Raw genomic sequence first — 25,950 nt, 5'->3', positions numbered from 1 at the left:
TGAAATTGAAGAAAGTAGGGAAAACCACTAGACCATTCAGGTACGACCTAAATCAAATCTCTTATGATTATACAGTGGAAGTGAGAAATAGATTTAAGGGCCTAGATCTGATAGATAAGAGTGCCTGATGAACTATGGAATGAGGTTCGTGACATTGTACAGGAGACAAGGATCAAGACCATCCCAATGGAAAAGAAATACAAAGAAGCAAAACGGCTCTCTGTGGAGGCCTTACAAATAGCTGTGAAAAGAAGAGAAGTGAAAAGCAAAGGAGAAGAGGAAAGATAAGCATCTGAATGCAGAGTTCCAAAGAATAGTAAGAAGAGATAAGAAAGCCTTCTTCAGTGATCAATGCAAAGAAATAGAGGAAAACAACAGAATGGGAAAGACTAGAGATCTCGTCAAGAAAATTAGAGATACCAAGGGAACATTTCATGCAAAGATGGGCTCGATAAAACACAGAAATGGTATGGACCTAACAGAAGCAGAAGATATTAAGAAGAGGTGGCAAGAATACACAGAAGAACTACACAAAAAAGATCTTCACAACCCAGATAATCATGATGGTGTGATCACTCATCTAGAGCCAGACATCCTGGAATGTGAAGTCAAGTGGGCCTTAGAAAGCATCACTACGAACAAAGCTAGTGGAGGTGATGGAATTCCAGTTGAGCTGTTTCAAATCCTGAAAGATGATGCTGTGAAAGTGCTGCACTCAATATGTTAGCAAATGTGGAAAACTCAGCAGTGGCCACAGGACTGGAAAAGGTCAGTTTTCATTCCAATCCCAAAGAAAGGCAATGCCAGAGAATGCTCAAACTACCACACAATTGCACTCATCTCACATGCTAGTAATGCTCAAAATTCTCCAAGCCAGGCTTCAGCAATACATGAACCATGAACTTCCTGATGTTCAAGCTGCTTTTAGAAAAGGCAGAGGAACCAGAGATTAAATTGCCAACATCCCCTGGATCATGGAAAAAGCCAGAGAGTTCCAAAAAAACATCTATTTCTGCTTTATTGACTATGCCAAAGCCTTTGACTGTGTGGATCACAATCAACTGTGGAAAATTCTTCAGGAGATGGGAATACCAGATGACCTGACCTGCCTCTTGAGAAATCTGTATGCAGGTCAGGAAGCAACAGTTAGAACTGGACATGGAACAACAGACTGGTTCCAAATAGGAAATGGAGTATGTCAAGGCTGTATATCGTCACCCTGCTTATTTAACTTCTATGCAGAGTACATCATGAGAAACACTGGGCTGGAAGAAGCACAAGCTGTAATCAAGATTGCCGGGAGAAACATCAGTAACCTCAGATATGCAGATGACACCACCCTTATGGTAGAAAGTGAAGAGGAACTAAAAAGCCTCTTGATGAAAGTGAAAGAGGAGAGTAAAAAAGTTGGCTTAAAGCTCAACATTCAGAAAATGAAGATCATGGTATCTGGTCCCATCACTTCATGGGAAATAGATGGGGAAACAGTGGAAACAGTGTCAGACTTTATCTTCTTGGGCTCCAAAATCACTGCAGATGGTGATTGCAGCCATGAAATTAAAAGACGCTTAATCCTTGGAAGAAAAGTTATGACCAACCTAGATAGTATATTCAAAAGCAGAGACATTACTTTGTCGACTAAGGTCCGTCTTGTCAAGGCTATGGTTTTTCCTGTGGTCATGTATGGATGTGAGAGTTGGACTGTGAAGAAAGCTAAGCGCCAAAGAATTGATGCTTTTGAACTGTGGTGCTGGAGAAGACTCTTGAGAGTCCATTGGACTGCAAGGAGTTCCAACCAGTCCATTCTGAAGGAGATCAACCCTGGGATTTCTTTGGAACGAATGATGCTAAAGCTGAAACCCCAGTACTTTGGCTACCTCATGCGAAGAGTTGACTCATTGGAAAAGATGCTGATGCTGCGAGGAATTGGGGGCAGGAGGAGAAGGGGACGACAAAGGATGAGATGGCTGGATGGCATCACTGACTCGATGAACATGAATCTGAGTGAACTCGGGCAGTTGTTGATGGACAGGGAGGCCTGGCGTGCTGCGATTCATGGGGTTGCAAAGAGTCGGACACGACTGAGTGACTGAACTGAACTGATAAGCCCTACTGGTTAAGAATCTTGTAAAAGTCTGACTATTTGCAAGATAATGAACTGTAGTTCCCCAGGCACCTCTGTCCAAGGAATTCTCCAGGCAAGAATACTGGAGTGGGTTGCCATGCACTCCTCCAGAGGATCTTCCTGACTCAGGGATCCAACCCAGGTCTCCTGCATTGCACATAGCTTCTTTACTGTCTTGAGTCACCAGGGAAGCCCATAGTAATTATTACAAAGGTAACAATTTTAGACGGACATGTGCAAAATAGATAACTATTTTCCCACTGTTGAGGGACAGAGAATAACATTACCTAAAATTTCCCCTCAGTTCTTGATCATCTATTCTTATTGTGACTATATAGATTTTAAGATTTTAGATCGTAATCTAAATAACAATTTTCCACATTAATATATATTTTACAAATACAAAAATATCTTTATTGCCTAATCATTAAGTATTGATACTTTGTGAATATGCATTTAAAATTAACTAAAATACCATGAATGCTTTTTTAAAAAAATAATCAGAAACCTTCAACTCTAAAACACGCTGTGATAAATACATCATTATATAAATACACTGTATTCAGTTGCTCATTCACTCATTCTACAAGCACTTGCTGAATGCATACTTCTTGCCAAGCATGTTTAAGCAACTGGGAGTACAGCCTTGAAAAAAAAGTCTGGCCATTCGGAGCTTACATTTATTGTGTATTTGAGAGGGGAAGCAGTCAGCAAACAACATATATGATAAAGAAGAGCTTATACAAAATAAAGCTGCGGGATAAAGGGGTTAGGGAGAGTGGGCGGCCAGCAGGTGTAATTGATAGACTCATTAATACTGGCATTAGAGTAGGTGATCTAAAATAGGGAGTGAGCCCTGGGGACATCCAGATTATTCCAGGCAAAGGGGAATCTGCGGACAGGAAGGGGCAGAAGGCTGTTATGGCATGAACAAGCAGCTGGGAGACAGAGAGATGCAAGTGGGAATATGTGGGAGCCGTGGGGAAGTGCCAAAGGCTCTGTCCGAGTACCACAACCAGGCTGACTTAAACAACAGAATTTTATTCTCAGTGTCCCTGGAGGTCAGCAGTCCAAGATAAGGGTGTCGCCAGGGTTAGTTCTTGAGGCCATGAGACAGCTTCCATCCCATGTCTCTCCCCCCGCTTCTGGAGGTTTGCGGGTGTGATCTTTGGCCTTCATTGACTTGCAGAAGCCTCACCTCAACCTCTGCCTTCATCTTCATTTGGCATTCTCCATTTACGTGTCTGGCTTCAGTTTCCCTTTTTGTGAGGCCACCGGTCACACGGAATTAGGACATACCCCATTTCAGTATGGCTTTATGCTGACTGGGGCTTCCCTTCAGACAGTAAAGAATCTGCCTGAAATGTGGGAGACCTGGATTTGATCCTGGGACAGGAAGATCCCCTGGGGAAGGGCATGGCAACCCACGCCAGTATTCTTGCCTGGAGAATCCTATGGACAGAGGAGCCTGGAAGGCTACAGTTCATGGGGTCATAGAGTCAGACATGACAGAGTGACACACACACACTTATGCTAATTATGTAACAATCCTACTTCCAAATAAGGTCACATTCTGAGGTACCAGGGGTTGCAACTCCATTGTATGAATTTGGGGGGGGGGGCTATATTTCAATCAGTAACATGGCTATTAATGCCGAATGAGAGAAGCCACTGGAATCTTATAAGTAGACAAATGCCACGATTCCCCTTAAATTATAAGAGGACGCCTTTTGCTGCTCCTTTGACACTGGGCTGCAGTCAGGAAGGCTGGAGCAGTAAAGCCGGGTGACGGACCTGGACGTGGGCGCCTGAACACAAATGGGTCATTCCTGCGCCAGAGACATTCTCACTAGGAGACATGCTCATGGTGTATCCAGTGTGAAAAATACATGATCAAAATAAAGTTCTGTTTTTTCAATAATACTCTCTCCATTTGATGCTACTTTAGAGAAGAAACCTTGAGGCTCTAGATTTCCACTTTATTCACAGTGAGAGTGAGGTGCTAGATTGCTAGATCTAAGACTACAATTTAGCAGTTGGATCAAGGACTCAAATCCAATTATTCTAGCTTTAAACTCTGCAATTAATACTTAATATGATCAGGTTTTACAAATACAAAATATATCAAACTCATGAATATCAGATTTTTCATCTTCTATATGAAAGAATTCATTACAACCTGATCTCTATCAAATTTGTTTAAATTTTAAAAAACTATGTTTCTATAATTACAAACTTACAATTAAAAAGAGGGAAAAAATTACTTTATGGAAGATGAGTCTCAACTGCCCTTTTTGCTTGCACAGAGAAAAATTTACATCCCAGACAACCAAAAGATAAATAGTAAAAATAAAATGGTTACGTTTTCAATTAATTTATTTAGAAAAACGAAGGTTTACAATTGGTGCCTTAAGGCAGCAGATCATGAATTCAACAAGTTAGTATTAATAATACAGACTTTCAAAAACCTTTATAGATTAGTCCAAAGTAGAAAATTATTTTCTGCCCACTCTTGGACTCAGACACATTCAGAAAAAATATATATTTATAAAAATAAAATGGCAAACCTAATCCCACCAATGAACTGATAGTCTTAATTATCAGTTTGTCTGAACAACAACCTCTGTGTAATAAGAATAGCTGAGTGATTTTTCCCTGCCCTACCTCCATATCATATGAAGTGATGATGAAAATATTTACTTTTTTTAAAAATCAAAAGCATCCCTGAAACAAAACACAAGAAACAGTAAGAACAAATATCCGCTAAATAAAAACAGTATAACTAATTGGTTTACTATTCATACAGACCCGTCCGGACTCAGCCTCTAGACATCTGACTCTTCATGTTATTTCTATCTACTTCAGACACCAGAGAGAACACGTGTGAAGAAGAAAATGGAAATCCCGGTCTAATCCACCTAGATTTCAGATGGCAGTTTCAGAAATATTAATGCATACAATGAAGCAAAAAGGACTGCCAGCTATAATGAAGTGCGCTGCTGATAAAAACACTCTCTCGCTGAAACATCTTTAAAAACTGTGAGCACCGGATTAAGCAACAGCAAGCATCTAGGATCCTGGATTTCAGAAGTTAGAGAACTTTATTGCAACTGAAGGCAGAAGTCCAGCTTACTAAAGGATATTCCCCCTACTGACATGATCACAGTAAGATTCGTCACTGAACTAGGATGTTCAGTGTATCTATGTTCTACAAGATTCATTAAAAAACCTACCTTTATTTTGAAGAAATGTTCCTAAAATGAAAACAGCATTCCTAGTAAACCCTGCTATCACACTAACGGGAAAACCATACTAGTGAGCAAAAATTTTCAATTTGTTTTGTGAAGATACTGTGACAGTTATCTTAGAAACAACTAAAAAGCAAAATTTTTTTAAAAAATCACTTACAAACCACCTATACTATTTGTTTCCCCAACATCACATTTTGAAAACACAAACAGAATATGAGGCAACTGTACAGAGTTGTGAAAAAAGTAACAAAGAACTAAGGCTTTAATAGATGAGAAAAATCTCAGGATACAAAGATCGCTGAACTGTGTTGATACATACTAAGCTTTGCTCTTTTTCTTTTACCTGTTTTGCTGTTTAATTTATAGGTGTGCTTGACAAAAGACAAAACCATGCAGATGACAGAGCTGACAGTGATAAACATGAAGAAAAAAGCCATGCCATTCTCACAAACTCCTCGTGTCGCTGGTAGTAACTAAGCTGTAACTTTCCTGACAGGCTGAGCCCGAGGATCTGTGTTTAACTAAGACTTTCACAGCGACAAAACAAAATAAGCCTGACCACTGCCAACATTAATACCTATTTTCCAAAAGACTCACTTGTTACTCGTTAGAGAGAAATTTCCTTGTTAAATTAACAGTATTTATATTCAATTTCCATTTAAGAATACCATTTCATTCTAGTGTTTCCTGCAATTTCCTGTGACTGCCTATGTGCTTCCTTTATAAAAATGATAATGATGAAGTACCAAATTTAAGAATAATTATTGTATACTAAAAGGGTACAAGAAAACAAATTACTAGTGACTCCTTAGGACTTAAGACACAAGAGCTTCAGGTTAGTGGTGATCAGCATGGCATCAGAGATAACCCCAGGCTGCCCTGGGGACTACAGCCCTGAACAGCTTCAGTATCAGGACCACAAATTACATACTTTTAACGTGATGAAACATTTTAAAATGTTTAATAATTCAATGAGTAACCACTCAAATTACAGTCACTTAATAAAAATCCTAAACTTAGTTCAAAAATAAAGGTCTCAAAAATAAGCTAATCTATGATAAACATACCATACTATTATTTAAAAAAAATACCAATTTTGCACATTACTTAGGATAGAATTCCTATGTTATTCCTTTATGGAGAGATGAAGGGTCACACGCTGAAATGGGTAACACCTGGGAGGATGGAGAAAGCAACTGGCAGATCTCTTTAATCACTGGACGTGAATTTTCTTCATAGGCTGATTATGTCACTCATTAGGAACAGACACACCCATAGCATAACAGATGTCAGTAAATTCTATATGTGTATATGTATGTGTATATACATATACACACCCACCCACACACACATTAGATCATAAGTTACCATAAAGTTACTAAACCATAAACATAAAAATGATATATATTACTTTTTAAAAAGCAGCAGGAGCTTTTTATCAGAGAAAAATTTTAGATGAAATCCAATATATAAAACAGATAAACAAGAGTAGGCTGTTCTGCTAAAGCAGGGGAGGCAGGAGTAACAGAGAGCCCCGCCCTTCCCGCAGTGTTGGCTGAGACATTGACTCAGTGTCCCAGCCATCATCTGAAATCACTGATCCAAGTAAATCCTGTTTATGTGGTGAAGATTAAAAGTAAGACAATATGGGCCCACAATATAGGCCCCTATGAAAGTTTTATAATGCAACTGAGTATAAAGGTAAAAAGTAACAGTTCCTCTCCTTTAAAAATAATAACAAAATAAAATCACTATGCTATATAAAACCAAATTGTTTTATCTCATAATCTTAATTTGATCCTTGGAAAAAGTTACTAGTTCTCTTTAAAGTGCCTAAATTTCAAAGACTTAATTTTGTCCATATAAATCTTATCCAAAACAGAGGAGAATGCATGGTGGGAGGTGGAGGTGTTATTTTTCTCTATCACACAGGTCTCTTCTACCTGACTGGCCAATTTAAATATTCTGCCCAAGAATCTTAATTCTGTCACAGAATATTCAGATAGAGAAACATGCAAATAGAACTGGTCTGGTAGTACAACATCTACAAGGCAAACTGACGGAGTGTTTTGGACAAACTTTCCATCTCTTTGCTCCAAACATCTCCCCGTTTGTGGAAGAACTATTTTATAACCCATGCAGTTGATGTTAGCAAAATACAAATAACACGTTCTCTTCTGGAAAGGTCATGATTAAGTGTCTAAATTCAATAAATAGACTCTTTTAATAATGTGAAATCCTATCGAACAGTCTGAGTCGAGGCTCAATCCTTCTTCTTCTCTAGCACGTCTTTGGGCTCCTGCGGGGCGGGCAGGGGAGACGCCCCGCCCCAGGGCTGCGGGGGCTCCTGGCTCTCCTCCGACTCCGGGCTGTCGTCCGGCTCGCTCTTGGACACTTCGTACCGCTCCTCTATGTAGCCTCCGTCCGCGTCGGCCGTGCAGATGCCATAGCACATGATGCTGATGACGCCCAGGGGCAGGCCGAAGAGGAAGCAGCCCATCAGCGGGGAGCTCCTGAATATGGACTGTGGAGAAACAAGGAGGCCCCTGAAACACCGCCTGATAGGAAACCGGCGAGGAACCTGAAAGCCGCTACAGAGTTCCTCCTCCTACAGCCCGCCAGCCTGCCTTCGGTTCCAATGAATCAATGTCGGTTTTTCTGCAGTAACTGCCCCGTGAAAGACACTTTAGACATTTTATATCCGTGTATGTGAGTATGTGGAGCCAAGCTATCGGCAGCAAAAAGGGGCATCAAATCCTCCATTATCTTTTTTTTTTTAATTGAAACTTTTTATTTTGTATTGGAGGATGGCCGATTAACAACGCTGCGGATAGTCTCAGGTAGACACCAATCCATTCCCTTTTCAAATGACAGTTGTTTCCTCACATTAATCACAAAGCTCTTTGAGGTGGCTGTTATGTGCCAACAGCTTCACAGCCGTATCCTGGCTTGAGAAGGCTGATTATTTACCATAAGGTAGGTAAGACTCTATTCACATAACATTTTTTACTTGTCTGATTAGAAATTACTAAAATTAACTTAGTAATTTCCCTCAGATCCCAGAAAAGTAAAAGCAACGTGACCGAGTTTTTCAATTATCCTATAGTCTATAGATTGTGACTGTAACTCAAGAACTGAACAGACAAATTCAAAGCAGAGCAGGGTCACTTGGGAGTGAGATAATGGAAAACGGCACCACAGAGTCAAGGTGCTGTGAGTAAGAACAAGGCAGGCCGGGGTCCACTGTGGGCTCAGACCAAGGAGAAAATGTGAGACGGACAGATGACGGTGACATGAGTCACTGGCAAAGGGGAGGAGAGTGATCAGCGCTGATCACTGCAGTAACACTAATATGCAGAGGTGCAGAGAGGACTTGGAGACAGGGCAGGAGGAAGTGAGCAGCAAACCACGTGGAGGCCAGTCACAGGCGTGTGACCATGGCCCAAGCCATGGAAAGGTCACGACAAACGGATGGCGCAGGAGTAGGTCAGGATTATTAGCGGCTACGTCCACCAGTGGAACATCAGTTCGGTTTTAGTTGCTTTAGGCCACAATGAACGAAAACACACATGGAGTAGCTCAAAATAGACAGTGAGAACTACATTTAAGGCTTCAACAAATTTAGGGCTACTCTGCAGCCAAGCTGACAGCTGAAGCTGGGATAATAAGAGATTTCCTAGACTTCTCAGCAAGAGGGTTTCAGATCCAAGGACTAAGAAGAGTAGGAAGAGGACAGAAACTCTGAAAAACACCAAGTCATGCTCTTTAAGTTAAGCGATACTGAATTCCAGTTGCCTCACCAATCATACAGGAAAAAAACAACTGGAGAAACTTAATTTCCATTTGATCAGTATCTTTTCTTAACATAAATATGTACTAGATCTCATCTTGCAAGATGTATTTTTATCAAATCCTTTGAAACTCCATATTTTATTAATATCTTAGACAAAACTTATATCCCTATGTTCTCAATTATCACTGACACTAAACAAACTGTCACAACTTACCACAACAGTAGATTTGGCATCAAATACTATTCGTTTCAATCTCTGCAAAATGCTGTCACCTCCTTGGGCCTTAAAGTTAACAGGAAGAAGCAAACTGTTATTTCAGTGCTATCATTTCATTCTTCTGTTAGGCAATCATTCTTACGATAGTAGGTCAAGAGTTGACCACAAAAGATTACACGGAGCACCTGAGAGTCGTGGAGTAAACCTTCCTGGTCTTTCCGTCCCTCCTTGCTTCTGTCCTCCTGTATGAACACGGCCTGACTCTCCTCTGAAAACGTGTCCTCCCTAGCACTCTGGTGCAGGCCCGCCCCGTTTCTGAGTTTAGCTGAGCGTGGTCAGAGCTGCTGCAGAGTATCTTTCCTGTCCTACTGGGTATCTCTCCTGTCCTACAGGGAGAGCCTCCCTGGTGATGAAACCCAAAGGGAAACAGGGCTGGAGGGCAGATGGGGCACAGTTCCTGACAGAAACCCACCCAGTTCCCGTATTCAGCACCCCCTGAAGTCTGTTCCCTCCCCGAATCTCACCAACTGACACCGAAGGGCTCTCACTCACACAGGTGAGCCTCACTTGAACAACTGCTACCTTTACAAACATAAAACTCCTACTATGTGGTTAAGAGTGTTCCCAAAGAAGAAATACTTGTTACTCTGTGAGCCAACTTCCAAATACAGTTTGTATAAAGCTGAAACTAGTCTCACAAAATAATTAAGCTTCATGAAAGCACAAAAGTTTCATATTTTCTCTTAAAGTAAGTTTAGATTATCCATTCATCATTCTGAGAAATGTTTTATAGAATTCTATTTGGAATAGTCCACTCAGGCTGGTTCTAAATACATTTCCTGATCTTTTAAAGAAACTGTGGCTTTATTCACAGTTTTTTAAAGAAAACTAATCCAAGTGACTTTATTCAACTGTATTTGTGAATCCAGATAATAAGAATTGTTTAGTTCACGATCAGACGGCTCTGTCCCCCACAGACCTCTCAGCCTCCAGAGCCCCAACTCTGACTCTAAATGTCAAGGACGTCCCGGTCACTATGACAACCGGACATGCCCACCTAACAGTGTCCCGCCCATCAGTGCCCTCGCCACTGACAGCCTGCGGAACTGATTCCACCTACAGTGAGAGAGAAATGGGGAGGACAGAGGTCTGCCCCACCCAGGGGAGGCCGAATCATCATCTCAGAATCAGAGGAAAAGAACTCATTTCTCCTCTACGTCCTCCCATCACCCCTTTGAAATTACAGTGAACAACTCACATATACTGTGCCATCCAAGATGTTATTAATGAACTGGACCATGTCTTCTGCATTCTTAATCTGTCTATCTAGTAAAAAGTACTGTTGGTTTGAAGTATTCAGTACAACCACAGTTGGGACTTTCAATTCACTGAAAATTAAAAAAAACAGAGAAGTCAAAATACATGTTAAACACAGAGACAACAAATATTCTGATGTTTAAATTAAATCCAAATAACTAAAAATACAAAAGGGAGCTATAATGGTTTTGCCTTCCCTCTGTTTATATAATTTCAAATTATGCATCAATTTAAAAAATAGCTAAATTAACATTTATGAGAATTGCTAGCATACAATATCAGACAGCTAAATATTCATGATTAAATCTAAAGATAAAAGTAAGTATGTATGAAGTGCCCATTTCTGGGCAGTATAATTCCTTACACAAGTCTATATTAAATACCATCACTGTTAATCACACATAGCCCACTTCAGTTGAAATGTTGTCTCCAGAGTCACTCCCTGTGGTCCACTCTGATGCTTTCCCACAATGCCGCTTAAAGCTAATATTTTTCATTTAAAAGTAAATAAAGGTGGGGGAGTTTGAGTAAACTCCGGGAGTTGTTGATGGACAGGGAGGCCTGGCATGCTGCAGTCCATGGGGTTGCAAAGAGTCACACACGACTGAGTGACTGAACTGAACTGAACTGAAAAGAGGGGGGACTTTTCTTGTAAAAGTTAAATGAGAAAATTCAAGTTAAATATCCAGCACATCCTTGGTACAGGACAGTGGTTCAATAAACATGATTCCAAAGCCTCTCAACTTGCCACCACCCTACAGTACAATCACCCATCTTCCTGGGCGTTCCAAAGACACACTAGATGTCAATTCAGTTTGCAGACAAAAACCATAACATAATATTACTAATGTGTCATTTACTTCAAATAATTTTTATCTTTTTCCCTTCAAGGATAGGACTCTGCACAATTATAGAAAGGGGCTTCATTCTGTGCGCTACCTACGCATCAGGTTACGGTCAGTCATGTGTCTATTTGGATCAGTTCATGGCTATTCGTGTGTCTCCTATTATGCAAAAGCACACAACTCTACAGTAGAAACAATTCACAGCCCTGTATGATCACCACATGAGTAACCAAGTCCAGGAGGCTGCTTTCTTGCTTAATAATCCTTGACCCCTCCCCACACCACATGCTGCTCCCAGGGAGACAATGTGCGCATCTTTGCGTGTCTCCATGATTGCCACGAGCAGAGGATCTACCTGCCAAGTATGGGGATGACAGGGAGGCGAGGCCTGGACCTAAGTGGCAGCCTGGAGCCACGTGGAACTGTGCCCAGACAAGGTTAGCGAAGCCCAGACAAGCGAGAGAGAACAAATGATTACTGTTTTACACCAATGGGTACTAGGGTACTTTATTATCCAGTATTATTAGGCAATAATTAACTGTGTAATTTAAAAAAAATCTTAGCTTCATTCTTGTTCACAAAAACAGGAAACAACTTTCTGACTTATAGCAATTATCATTATATTGTATCAGTAGCAAAGTTCTATTTTTATGGAATGAATTAAGAACCTGGTCTTCCTACAAAAATATACATTATGAAGAAATTAAAATACACAGCTGAACTAGAAACAATATTTTCTGAGACAATTCAGTTCGAATATCAACGAAAAATAACCCCTCATCCTATCTCACAGACACCTAATACAAAATAATTTAACACTCCAAAGGTCTGAGAGGACCCTATTTCCTTGGAAAAAAAGTAAAAAACATAGTCAAAGCTACTGTGTTAAACTATCATGTAATATCATATATTTTGCCCTAAGTTAAAAACTTCTAGGCATAAATACTGATTAAATTCCACTAACGTATGTGTCAGTACTGATGGTACAGTGGTGAGGAGCTTTTGGAGTTAGAGAGGTCTGGATTCACGGCCTGGGTCTCTTTGACTTACTTGCTGGGCATCATTTGGCTTATTAGTTAACTTCCTTGAGTTTCTTCTAAGAAATTTCAATTTCCTCATCTATATAAAATGGAAAGAATAATAGTACTTACACCTTACTGAGTTGGAGTAAAAGTCAGAAAACACAGGCTGACCACCCAGTCCAGTGTTGGTCACAGAAGTGCTCATTGAGGACTTTCAATGACTACATAACCATCATTATATGCTTTCTCTCTTCTCTCAAAAAAAAAAAAAAAAAAAGTACAAACTTCTAACCATAGCAGTAGCAAAACTTCTACTATCACATAACTCACATTAGAAATAATACTCCTGAAGGAATGTCCATCCATCTCTAGAAATTCTGAGTATTACCCAGAATCAAGGAGATGTTTATCAGGCGCAAACTGCTCTGGCCTCTTGCTCACAATGTTTTACTGCATCACTTTACTGGCTTGCCTCCAAGAACATTATGAAAAGTGGTTGTATTGAAATCCTGACTATACGCAGTATTACAAAATCCTACTAAAACATATTTCTATTGTAATATGGGGCTTCCCAGGTGGCGCATGGTAAAGAATCCACTTGCCAATACAGGAGACACAGGTTTGACCTCTGGGTTGGGAAGATCCCCAGGAGGAAGAAATGACCACCCACTCCAGTGTTCTTGTCTGGAGAATCCCATGGACAGAGGAGAGTGGTGAACGACCATCCATCCATGAGATCTCCAAGAAATGGACATGACTGAGCACATTATAATGTGCCCCCTTTATAAGATTACGCAGCATAGCAATTTCTCTTACATCTCCACAAGGTCAACCAAACTCCTATACGCAACAGTCATTTTATAGGTGATGGGAAATATGTAAACCATGTTTTTATACTTTGTATGAGTATTAAAAATTCAAATAAGTACCTTTAATAATTGTATAGATATTTTATTTTCCTTTGTCTTGATTTCTTCATTATGTATTAAATCTGGTACTTTGTATCTTTGGTAAACCCTCTCAAATTCTTACTAGAATAAGGATAATGAATTGATTATAAATGAACAAAGCTACTTTACTTTGTAATTTTAAGATTATTAAGACGTTTGCTCCCTGGAAGAAAAGCTGTGGCAAACCTAGACAGCCTATTAAAAAGCAGAGACACATCACTTTACTGACAAAAGTCAAAGCTATGGTTTTTCCAGTAGTCATGCATGGATGTGAGAGTTGGACCATAAGGAAAGCTGAGCACCAAAGAAGTGATGCTTTTGAACTGTGGTGTTGGAGAAGACCCTTGGACTGCAAGATCAAACCAGTCAATTCTAAAGGACATCAATCCTGAATCTTCCTTGGAAGGACTGATGCTGAAACTCCAATACTTTGGCCACCTGACGCAAAGAACTGACTCATTTGAAAAGACCCTGATGCTGGGAAAGATTGAAGGCAGGAGGAGAAGGGGATGACAGAGGATGAGATGGTTGGATGGCATCACCGACTCAATGGACATGAGTTTGAGCAAGCTCCAGGAGCTGGTGATGGACAGGGAGGCCTGGTGTGCTGCAGTCCATGGAGGCCAAAGAGTCAAGCACCTGAACTGAAATGAACTTTGTAATTTTAGGCTCTAGAGGGATTTCCCCATTTTCACACCTGCGCTCTTTTTAAGAACCATTTTCCAAACACTTGTGTGTCTGTCTATTGCTCCCTGCCTGAAATGACCTCTCTGCATTCTTCATTCAGCTACCTTCTCATTCCTTAGAACTGCTCTTAATTACTGCCTTCTCTGGCAAGCATTTTCTGAGCCCCTGCACCTTCTGTGCATCAGGATGAGGGCAGCAGCGGGCGTCTCTCACATTCTCAGACAGTCTGCAACCATCATCCTGTCTAACCCAGCAAACTGGAAACATGTGAAGACGGGGACTCCATAATCTACTCACTTTTTTGCATCAACAGTGCAGTGCCAAACACAGCATGTGACATACAGCAAATACTCACTAAATGTCCACTGAATCAAACAGGCTTTCATTTGAAATTTATCAATTTGGTATAGGTTTGGTAAATGGTTTCTAATATCAACTTTCTGAAGTGACAAATCATATCTTAATACCATAAGCATAATCAGTATTATTTTAAAACTGCATAGTTTTCCTATAAAGTTAAGTCTGTTAAAATAAATTCTTTTAGAATAGTAATTAATCCCTGAATGCTAAAAATTTTCTAATTAAGTTTTACTCATTAAAACTGAACTAAGGTGCATATTAGAAACTACAAAGTTTACAAATTTTTGAATGATGATATTCTTTCCAAAATACTATGTTATCCACATTAAAATGGGAGTATATTTTTAGAATAGAGAATTTTAAAGTTTATTAAGTTTCAAATATAGATTTTAAATACTAAAGTAAAATATTTAGTGGGAATGTATCTTTACTAACATATACAAAGGTTTGCTTTCTTTCAGCTATTAGTCCTTCTGCCTGTCTTTGAAAAACAGAAATCTAAAAGCTGATAGTCAGGACTGCCCTGGTGGTCTGATGGTTAGGACCCCACACTCCTACTGCAGGGGGCATGCGTTCAAACATTGATCGCAGAACTAAAATCCTGTAAGCCACACAGTGTGGCCAAAACAACAAAGAAGAGTTGGTAGCAAAATCATTGAGTCATTTAGCATTTTACTTACTCCATCAGCAAGGTATTTATATAGTCATTTCCATCCATATGGCCAAACTGAAAATCCCTATCAACAACCAAAAAGAAGAGAGATAAAGAGAGCAATATTAAATACAAAACAAGAATAAATACAAAGCACTCAATTTATTGTTTGCTAAGCATGTAAATACTGTAAACATATAACATATAAGTTATATACAATAAATATTAAAATGTGTCAATTCTACTGGCTTTGGAGATACAAACGCGATATAACAAGCAAATTTTAAGACATTTCTATTTTGTTTCATACTATGCAATGGGAGAAATATATATATATATAAAACTGACACATCATTAACAGACTCAGCATTAAAAAGGTATAATAAGCAAGTAATGTGACAGATTTACACTGACTGTCTTATGACAGTAACAAACTGACTTAGCACACAGGAAAAATACCACCTATTTTTTAGGTTCCATTTTCTTTGAGTTCTTGTTCAAATCATCATCTTTCTGCATCTGACTTGTGGCTGCTCACTGAACTGTACCTCAAATGCATGACTAAACAGGCAATCTCATTTTACTGGGCTTTGCTTTACTGTAGTTCCCAGATTGGAGAAGGCAACAGCGACCCACTCCAGTACTCTTGCCTGGAAAATCCCATGGATGGAGGAGCCTGGTGGGCTGCAGTCCATGGGGTCACTAACAGTCAGACATGACTGAGTGACTTCACTTTCACTTTTCACTTTCATGCATTGGAGAAGGAAATGGCAACCCATTCCAGTGTTCCTGCCTGGAGAATCCCAGGGACGGGGGAGCCTGGTGGGCTGCCATCTATGGGGTCGCACAGAGTCAGACACGACTGAAGTGACTTAGCAGCAGCAGCAGCAGTTCCCAGATAGTATGCTTTTTTTCTTTTTTCCCCCTTAACAAATTGAAGGTTTCTGGCAACTCTGTTGAGTAAGTCTATCAGTGCTATTTTACCAACAGTATTTGCTCATTTTGTGTTACATTTTTCGTAATTCTCAATATTGCAAATTTTTTCATTATTTTTATATCTGCTCTGATGATCCGTGGGCAGTGATCTGTAATGTTACTGCTGTGATTTGGGGGTGCCATGAACTGTGTCCATGTAAGACTTCCAATTTAAGTAATAAATGTAATGTGTGTTCTGACTTCTCCAACAACCAACCATTCTCCCATCTCTCTCCCTCTCCTCTGGCCTCCCTGTTCCCTGAGACACAACAATGTTGAAATCAGACGGGGTAATCACCCTACAATGGCCTCTGAATGTTCAAGTGAAACAGTCCCATGTCTCTCACTTTAAATCAAAAGCTATAAAAGATCCAGTTCAGAAAGGGAGGGAAGTTGAAGGTTGAGATAGGCTGAAAGCTAGGCCTCCTACAGCAAAATAGTCAGCCAAGTTGCGAATGCCAAGGGAAAGTTCTTGAAGGAAATTAAAGGTGCTATTCCAGTGAATACACAAATGGCAAGCAAGTAGAACAGCTTTATTACTGATACGCAGAGTTTTGAGGTTTCTGGATAGATCAAAGCAGCTACAACATTTCCTTAAGCCAAAGCCTAACCCAGAGCAAGGCCCTAACTCTCTTCAGTTCTATGGAGGCTGAGAGAGGTGAGGAAGCTGGGAAGAAAATTTGAAGCCAGCAGAAGGTGGTTTATTAGACTTAAGGACAGAAGCCTTCTGCATAACAGCGAAGTGCAAGGTAAGGCAATAAGAGCTGATGTAGAAGCCACAGCAAGCTATCCAGAAGATCCAGCTCAGATCATTAATGAAGGTGGCTGCATTAAACTAGAGATTCTCAGAGTAGATGAAACAACCTTCTATCAGAAGAAGACGCCATCTAGGACTTTTGGAGCTAGAGAAGAGACATCTATGCCTGGCTTTTAAACCTTCAAAGGACAGGCTGACTCTCTTGTTAGAGGCAAACATAGTTCGTGACTCTAAGTTGAAACCAATGTTCATTAATCATTTTAAAAATATTAAAAGTCTTTAAGAATTATGCTAAATCTACCCTGCCTTTTTATGACAACGTAGTCTGGGTGCAGCATATCTATTTACAACATGGTTTAATAATATTTTAAGGCCTACTGTTGAGACCTACTGCTCAGGAAAAAAAAAAAAAAAAGATTCCTTCAAACTATCTGCTTGTTGACAATGCACTTGGGTCCCCCAAGAGCTCTGATGGAGAGATACAATGAGATGAATATTGTGTTCCCTCCTGCTAACGTTAACACAACACTCATTCTGCAGCCCCTGGATGAAGGAGTCATTCTGACTCTCAAGTCTTATTAGGGAAGAAGCACATTTCCTAAGGCCACAGCTGCCACAAACAGTGACAGATCTGGTGGGTCTGGGCAGAGTCAACTGCAAACCTCCGGCAGGGAGTCACAATCCTAGATGCCACTGAGAGCATTCATGATTCATGGGGAGAGGTCAAATATCAACACCAAGAGGACTTTGGAAGAAGCAGATTCCAACCCTCATGGACGATTCTGAGTCGTTCAAGATTTCAGAGAAGGAAATGACTACAGATGTAGTGAACAGTCAGAAAACTAGATTAGGAATGGAGCCTGAACTGCTACAATCCTGTGATAACATATGAGTGGATGAGGAGTTGCTTCTTATGGATGAGCACAGAAAGCAGTTCCAGGAATCTACTCCTGGGGAAGAGGTTACGAAGACTGTTAAAATCACAACATTTAGAGGACTCAGAATATTACATAAACTTAGCTGACAAAGGAGCAGGGTTTGAGAGGATCCCTTCAGATTCTGAAAGATGTTCTACTGTGGGCAAAATGCTGTCAATGCTATGGAGAAATTGTTCAGGAAAGGAAGAGTTGATCCATAAAGCAGATGTTATTGTTCTATTTTCAGAAAAAGCCACGGCCACCCTAATCTCGACCACCCTGGGCTGGTCAGCCAGCAACCTTCAACACGGGGGCAACCTTCCACCAGCAAAAAGATTACAGCTCACTGAAGGATCGGGTGATGATTGGCATTTTTAAAGTATGGACATTTTTTCAGACACAGTGCTGCTGCACACTTAACAAACCACAGTATATATCAAAACATAACTTTTATATGTACTAGGGAAACAGAAATTTCGTGTGACTTGCTGTATTGCAGTGGTCTGGAGCCAAGTCCGCAACACCTCTGAAATATATGCTTGTATATGGGCATGTTTTCTTACTACACACTTAACCTAAATCCTAACAAGACGGAGGTATGATTCAAATTAGAAGGTCTTTTTTTTTCTAACTTGTAAGACATATATCAACAAACTTCAACTCCATATAATTCATAATGAAATGCAACATGCTGTAATTCATTTCAGCTCCTTGATTCATCTTTGAAAGTATGGAATATTCCTTACTTTTGCTTTACTGTATTACAAAACATAATGAAACAAAGATAATGGAGCTTTCCAGAATGCAAACACCTACCTGTGAAACTGGTCTCTGTAATCTCTAGCAACTTCCTGAATAATTGATTTTAATCTGTAAAAAAATAAAAAACACATGAACATTCCATCTTGTCACCTTGAAAAAATAAAATTATTCAATTATAGTATCTGCTGCTTTATCTAATGTTTAACACTGCAGGAAAAGTAAGATACCATATCAAGTTTATCTGAAGGCCATGTAAAGTCTGAACTGGATGATAGCTGAAGTTTAAAACTATTTCAAGGCACTATACCTGGTATGTTCAACTGATGTATTTTTCTCATCAATTACTGCGATAGCCACAAGCTTTCCTGAAATGAAGAATGACATATCTAAATTCAATAATCCTAATTATACAAACTTTCCAATTATTACTGTACTTACGAACAGGAAAATAGTATACAGCTTCTAAATCCAATTCCAATTATTTTAAACATATTATGTTTAACAGAGTGAAACCCTGAATTATTTAACATCAAGTGATAAATTCCAACCTACCTCCCACCCCCAATATCAAATAGTGAGTGAAAGTTGCTCAGTTGTGTCTGACTTTTTGCAACAAAGAGTATGTCAAGGCTGTATATTGTCACCCTACTTATTTAACTTATATGCAGAGTACATCATGAGAAACGCTGGGCTGGAGGAAGCACAAGCTGGAATCAAGATTGCCGGGAGAAATATCAATAACCTCAGATATGCAGATGATACCACCCTTATGGCAGAAAGTGAAGAACTAAAGAGCCTCTTGATGAAAGTGAAAGTGGAGAGTGAAAAAGTTGGCTTAAAGCTCAACATTCAGAAAACTAAGATCATGGCATCTGGTCCCATCACTTCATGGGAAATAGATGGGGAAACAGTGAAAACAGTGTCAGACTTTATTTTTCTGGGCTCCAAAATCACTGCAGATCGTGACTGCAGCCAGGAAATTAAGACACTTACTCCTAACAAGCGTGTTAAAAAGTAGAGACATTACTTTGCCAATAAAGGTCTGTTTAGTCAAGGCTATGGTTTTTCCAGTGGTCATTTATGGATGTGAGAGTTCGACTATAAAGAAAGCTAAGCGCCAAAGAATTGATGCTTTTTAACTGTGGTGTTGGGGAAGACTCTCGAGAGTCCCTTGGACTGCAAGGAGATCCAACCAGTCCATCCTAAAGGAGATCAGTCCTGGATATTCATCAGAAGGACTGATGTTGAAGCTGAAACTCCAATACTTTGGCCACCTGATGTGAAGAGCTGACTCATCTGAAAAGACCCTGATAATGGGAAAGATTGAGGGCAGGAGGAGAAGGGGACAGCAGAGGATAAGATGGTTGGATGGCATCACCGACTTGATGGAAACAGGTTTGGGTGGCCTCGGGGAGTTGGTGATGGACAGAGAGGCCTGGCGTGCTGTGTGCGGTTCATAGGGTCACAAGAAGTTGGACATGACTGAGCGACTGAACTGAACTGGACTATACAGTCCATGGAATTCTCCAGGCCAGAATAATGGAGTGGGTAGCCTTTCCCTTCTCCGGGAGATCTTCTCAACCTAGAGATAGAACCTAGGTCTCCTGAACTGCAGGCAGATTCTTTACCAGCTGAGTCACAAGGGAAGCCCAAGAATACTAGAGAGGGTAGCCTATCCCTTCTTCAGTGGATCTTCCCGCCCAGGAGTTGAACCAGGGCCTCCTGCATTGCAGGCAGATTCTTTACCAATTGAGCTATCAGGAAAGCCCCAATAATTGTAAATATTTAACAATTCATACATTCAAACTGCATTCCTTCACACAACTCGCATGATGAAAATAAGTATTTTGTTGAAAATTAATACAAATTAACAAAGCACTTCTTCCTAACACTTGTGTGATTGGCTTCCTATAATTTTTGTAGTACATCTATTTGAGACCATTCAGCTAGTTTCTTACAGCTTTCTTTTTGCCATCTATATTTATATTTGCTTTGCTTATCATTTTTGAGCATGTAACTTCAAGAAACCATGCCAACCTGACACCCTTATTTTCCGCACAAGTAGAAGTGTGCTTTCAAAGGTTGTAATAACTTGTATTCCAAATTCTATTACAAAATCAGTCTTCTGAGGACAGGTTTCTTGTGGTTATTTTTTTCTTATTTCCTTATTATCCAGGCTCTGTTTTCCCTGTCACTATTGATTCTTTAACGAACCCTTTCTAGCTAATCTTTATTCCACATGTATGTTCTTTGGTAATATTCATCTATATTCTCATAAAGTTGAACTGGCATTCAGGTCTGAAAGAAGGAATTATATTATCAAATAGAAATTAAAAACTCATTTCCTACAGATTTATGTAATCAGTTAAGGAAAAGCTTTGTAGAGTGATGGAGAGTTGTACATATGCTGTTACCAGTGTCTCCAAGTTCATATAAGAGGAAGCCGTCCATCGTAAGGTAATTCTGAAACCTCTCCCTGTTGATCCAAGATGACAGATCACCATCTTCATACTCTTTAAAACAAAGTTAATAAATTAGAGTGTAAATATGACATTAAAATGTTTACAATGTTTAAGCTAGCAATATTTATAAAATGCCTGACACAGGACCATAATCTTAAATTCATAAACTTCATTTTTAGAAAGCTATTTGAAGCAAACAATCAAATGTAAAAAAAGGATTACTACACAAAACAATTCATCATTACCACATCATTAACATAGCAAAAGATAAATAAATAAAAATACAGGAAATAACTGAAATACCCTAAACAAGAAGTAATTTAAATCATTACAGTACACATTGAGGAAGGCCATTTATAGATTTTTTAAAATTACAATAATTAAGGCGTAAAGCAGGTGACAAAATAATACAACATGACTATAATACTGCAAAAAATGAAGCATGTAAGAAAACTCACAGAATGATACAATGAAGGCATATATATACACTCCTACTAAATCGTTTCCCTGGGCTGATGATTATTCTTGGATGATGTACTTATGGACAATATTCTACTCTAATTTCTTTGCTCTTCTGTATTTTATGACATTCTTTTTCTTAAGTAAAACAAAATCACATATAATGTCAGACACAGTATTTTAGCCCTTTTCTAATATCATATCCTTCCTCTGACAGGAAATATAATATCCAAGAGAATTATGTCCTGATTAGAAATATAAGTCTGAAAAATGATCACAACTGCATGAAACAGCGGCTGATAGAAGACTGGATTGGATTTGCAGGAAGACTGGATTTTATTGACTTCCTCAAAGATGTGCTTTTTTGGTCACTTGCTAAACAGAACATTTTCAAGTTATCACACCTTTAAAATAAGTAATATAGTGCAAACCTGAAAGTATTTATGGATTCAGATTGATGACTTAGGAGAGTACACATAAAACTAGAAGTTGGACACTGAGCCACAATCTCCACTCCAGGTCAAATTTTCTAAAGATTATACACGAAAGTGATAAAACAAACTCATTAAGAAATACACCACTCCCCCTGAGCTTCATCTCCATGCTCCTGACATTATCAACAACAATGAAAAGGCAGGATAAGCAGGCTTCACTGTGGAAGGATGGCTTATTTCTTCCACTTCTTTGTGTGTCTCAAATGTCAGACCCTTTTAAAATGAATTCTGAATATTTTAAAATAGCGCTCATTTATAAAGAAGGCAAATGATCTGATTTAAAAAAAAGAAAAAGAAATTTATTGTAAGGAAACTCAGAATGAAAGACCACTGAGTGGAAAACATGAAGCTGAAGGGTAAGAAAAACCCAGCAGTCACTGAACTAATGGATTTTGTAAACAGTAGGTGCATCTGACATCAACATCTAAGGCATGTAATAGACACGGCATTTTAATTATAAGCTGTTTTGTTTTACATCAGTTAAAATGCTGGAACTTACCATCATAAACAAAATAGGTTTCATCTTTGAAAACAAGCACAGCAGGCATCTCTTTCAGGGTCACATACTGCATAAACCAGAAGAGTAAATGAGTTTGACAGTTAAAAATTTCAGTTGATCACCATGAGTTTCAAAAGCATTTGAAAGATACTTGGGGGAAAACTCACAATGCTAACAAAAAAGTTACAAATGGTTAAAAAGAACACAGTCAATCTCAAGCTCATCCAGTGACTAGACTTGTTACCTCTTGATCCAGCCCCTGGTACCTGCCCTGTCTGCTATGGAGGAACCATGGAATATTCTTAGAGGTGCTAACAGACAAAGATATCACAAGAAGTGGGGTCCAGGCGGCACGCTGAAATGGCAGAGGAGCTGGGGCAGAGGTAGGGGCAGCACAGGCCCGTCCCCCCCCAGCTCCCAGGCTGTGTGACAAAGACTCCATCACTGCACCTGTGAGTCAGCTTCCTGTGAATCCAGGATGCATCACCACCTCACCGGAGAGTAAGAGATGCTAACATATGGGAGAGGCGAGAGTGGGCTTAGACAGTAACCTGGTTCATGAATGAGAACTCATAATGGCAATAAATAAGAAAAAATTCATTCAGTGGGTACCTGCTTTTTAGCCCTGTGCTGTGCTTAGTCCTGTCTGACTCTGCGACCCCATGGACTGCAGCCCACCAGGCTCCTCTGTCCCTGGGGATTCTCCAGGCAAGACTACTGGAGTGGGTTGCCATGCCCTCCTCCAGGGGATCTTCCCAACCCGGGGATTGAACCCAGGTCTCCTGCATGGCAAGCAGATTCTCTACCCACTGAGCTACCAGGGGAGCTGTGTTATACTAATTTCAAAAGAGAAAAATTATAGCAGAGAAATCAGCATCAGAGCAGGAAAGATGTAACTTAGGTAAGCCACAGAGAATTACTATGTGAGTGTGGTAATGCTGAACCTAACAATGAACAAATCAGTAGATGACTATTACAATAAAAATAATAAAAGGAAGGACAGCTGTCCTGGACAGATTAAAAGGGAGGGAGGTATGTCTCAGGTGATGCAGCATGATCTGGTTACAATGCATTAAAAAATGCCACAGCACCATGAAGATAGCCACTGAAGGGCAGCAGTAAAGCTCTCAGGAGAGGCTCTACCATCAAGCACGCCGCTAGTCACCCATCCACATGATGCTCTCGGAGCATTTCAGAACATCCCGCGCCCCTCCCTTCCAAGGGCATCCCTGAGTGAGCCGTTCCCTGAGATCACACACCAGTGAGGCACCTGTCCCCATTACTCCTCTGAAACCGTTTCTCTTAAAACCACCACCAACCTCCAAGGTAACAAACACCACAGTTCCTCCTTCTCCTCATCTTGGTGTTTCAGAAGCATCTTGCACAACTGGCCACTCTTCTCTTACACACCTTGTATCCTGGCTTCCCTTTCACCTTCTTCCTATTTCACTGGTGAGTTTTTCTCATTATTCTCTGCTGTCTTTCGGACCTGGGACCTTTTACCCACCACCCTCCCCAAATTTGCATTCCACGTTTGAGAAGTTTATTTTATTATTTATGCAGCTATGACTTAACTCCCAACCCTTATATCCAACAACTTATTTGATGTTTGTACCTGGATGCTTAATATGTCAACTTAAAATAAACTTTCAAAACTCGATCATTCCTCCCATACTCTTAGCTTGTTCCTTCCCCAGTATTCCCAAGCTCGTAAGTAACACCACCATCTACCTACCCAATTGCTCAAACCAAAAACCTAGAGTCATCCTTTTATTTAATTACTAAAGCACATCTTTATTTTGCAATTGAACAATTCAAAGTCACGGCTAGAGTTTTTTCATGTTTGAACCTAAACAACTTATTTCTCAATCAAAGTGAATTGCATTTATTGCTTGTAGATTTTTGGATTGCAGCCATTCTGACTGGTGTGAAGTGGTACCTCATTGTGGTTTTGATTTGCATTTCTCTAATAATGAGTGATGTTGAGCATCTTTTCATGTGTTTGTTAGCCATCCGTATGTCTTCTTTGGAGAAATGTCTATTTAGTTCTTTGGCCCATTTTTTGATTGGGTCGTTTATTTTTCTGGAGTTGAGCTGCATAAGTTGCTTGTATATTTTTGAGATTAGTTGTTTGTCAGTTGCTTCATTTGCTATTATTTCCTCCCATTCAGAAGGCTGTCTTTTCACCTTGCTTATATTTTCCTTTGTTGTGCAGAAGCTTTTAATTTTAATTAGATCCCATTTGTTTATTTTTGCTTTTATTTCCAGAATTCTGGGAGGTGGATCATAGAGGATCCTGCTGTGATTTATGTCTGAGAGTGTTTTGCCTATGTTCTCCTCTAGGAGTTTTATAGTTTCTGATCTTACATTTAGATCTTTAATCCATTTTGAGTTTATTTTTGTGTGCGGTGTTAGAAAGTGATCTAGTTTCATTCTTTTACAAGTGGTTGACCAGTTTTCCCAGCACCACTTGTTAAAGAGATTGTCTTTACTCCATTGTATATTCTTGCCTCAGAGGGTGTGGAGAAAAGGGAACCCTCCTACACTGTTGGTGGGAATGCAAACTAGTACAGCCACTATGGAGAACAGTGTGGAGATTCCTTAAAAAATTGCAAATAGAACTCCCTTATGACCCAGCAATCCCACTGCTGGGCATACACACCGAGGAAACCAGAATTGAAAGAGACACATGTACCCCAATGTTCATCGCAGCACTGTTTATAATAGCCAGGACATGGAAACAACCTAGATGCCCATCAGCAGATGAATGGATAAGAAAGCTGTGGTACATATACACAATGGAGTATTACTCAGCTGTTAAAAAGAATTCATTTGAATCAGTTCTGATGAGATGGATGAAACTGGAGCCGATTATACAGAGTGAAGTAAGCCAGAAAGAAAAACACCAATACAGTATACTAACACATATATATGGAATTTAGGAAGATGGCAATGACGACCCTGTATGCAAGACAGGGAAAGAGACACAGATGTGTATAACGGACTTTTGGACTCAGAGGGAGAGGGAGAGGGTGGGATGATTTGGGAGAATGGTATTCTAACATGTATACTATCATGTGAATTGAATCGCCAGTCTATGTCTGACACAGGATGCAGCATGCTTGGGGCTGGTGCATGGGGATGACCCAGAAAGATGTTATGGGGAGGGAGGTGGGAGGGGGGTTCATGTTTGGGAATGCATGTAAGAATTAAAGATTTTAAAATTTAAAAAATAAAAAACTAAAAAAACAAAAAACAAACAAAAAAAAAAACAAAGTGAATTGCAACCAAGAGAACACGTATAATGACTTCTTATTCATCTTTTTCCCTCTAGGGCAAACTCAAACAATTCCATCTCCAAACATAATTCTTTCCCTTCTCCCTAATTCTTTTACTACCTTTCAAG

At 39.7% G+C, this 25,950-nt stretch overlaps 1 protein-coding gene across 2 annotated transcripts in view; it reads right to left on the bottom strand.

Annotated features, from left to right (window-relative positions):
• Positions 1–4,483: 4,483 nt before the first annotated feature.
• TMX3 (thioredoxin related transmembrane protein 3) overlaps positions 4,484–25,950 on the bottom strand; it is a 39,536-nt gene continuing 18,069 nt past the window's right edge. For both annotated transcript variants that reach the window (XM_069569172.1, XM_069569173.1), the window contains 8 exons: positions 22,545–22,611; positions 21,045–21,143; positions 18,938–18,995; positions 18,685–18,738; positions 15,248–15,304; positions 10,645–10,774; positions 9,384–9,452; positions 4,484–7,900 (listed from right to left, as the gene is read on the bottom strand). In XM_069569172.1, coding sequence (XP_069425273.1) covers positions 7,640–7,900; positions 9,384–9,452; positions 10,645–10,774; positions 15,248–15,304; positions 18,685–18,738; positions 18,938–18,995; positions 21,045–21,143; positions 22,545–22,611 — 795 coding nt within the window. In that variant the 3' untranslated portion in view covers positions 4,484–7,639. The remainder of the gene's footprint in view (positions 7,901–9,383; positions 9,453–10,644; positions 10,775–15,247; positions 15,305–18,684; positions 18,739–18,937; positions 18,996–21,044; positions 21,144–22,544; positions 22,612–25,950) is intronic.

This window comes from Ovis canadensis, chromosome 23 (genome assembly GCF_042477335.2).
Source record: "Ovis canadensis isolate MfBH-ARS-UI-01 breed Bighorn chromosome 23, ARS-UI_OviCan_v2, whole genome shotgun sequence".
NCBI classification, from domain to species: Eukaryota; Metazoa; Chordata; class Mammalia; order Artiodactyla; family Bovidae; genus Ovis; species Ovis canadensis.
Note: the sequence above shows the minus strand (reverse complement) of the source record. Positions and strands in the feature narration are given on the sequence as shown.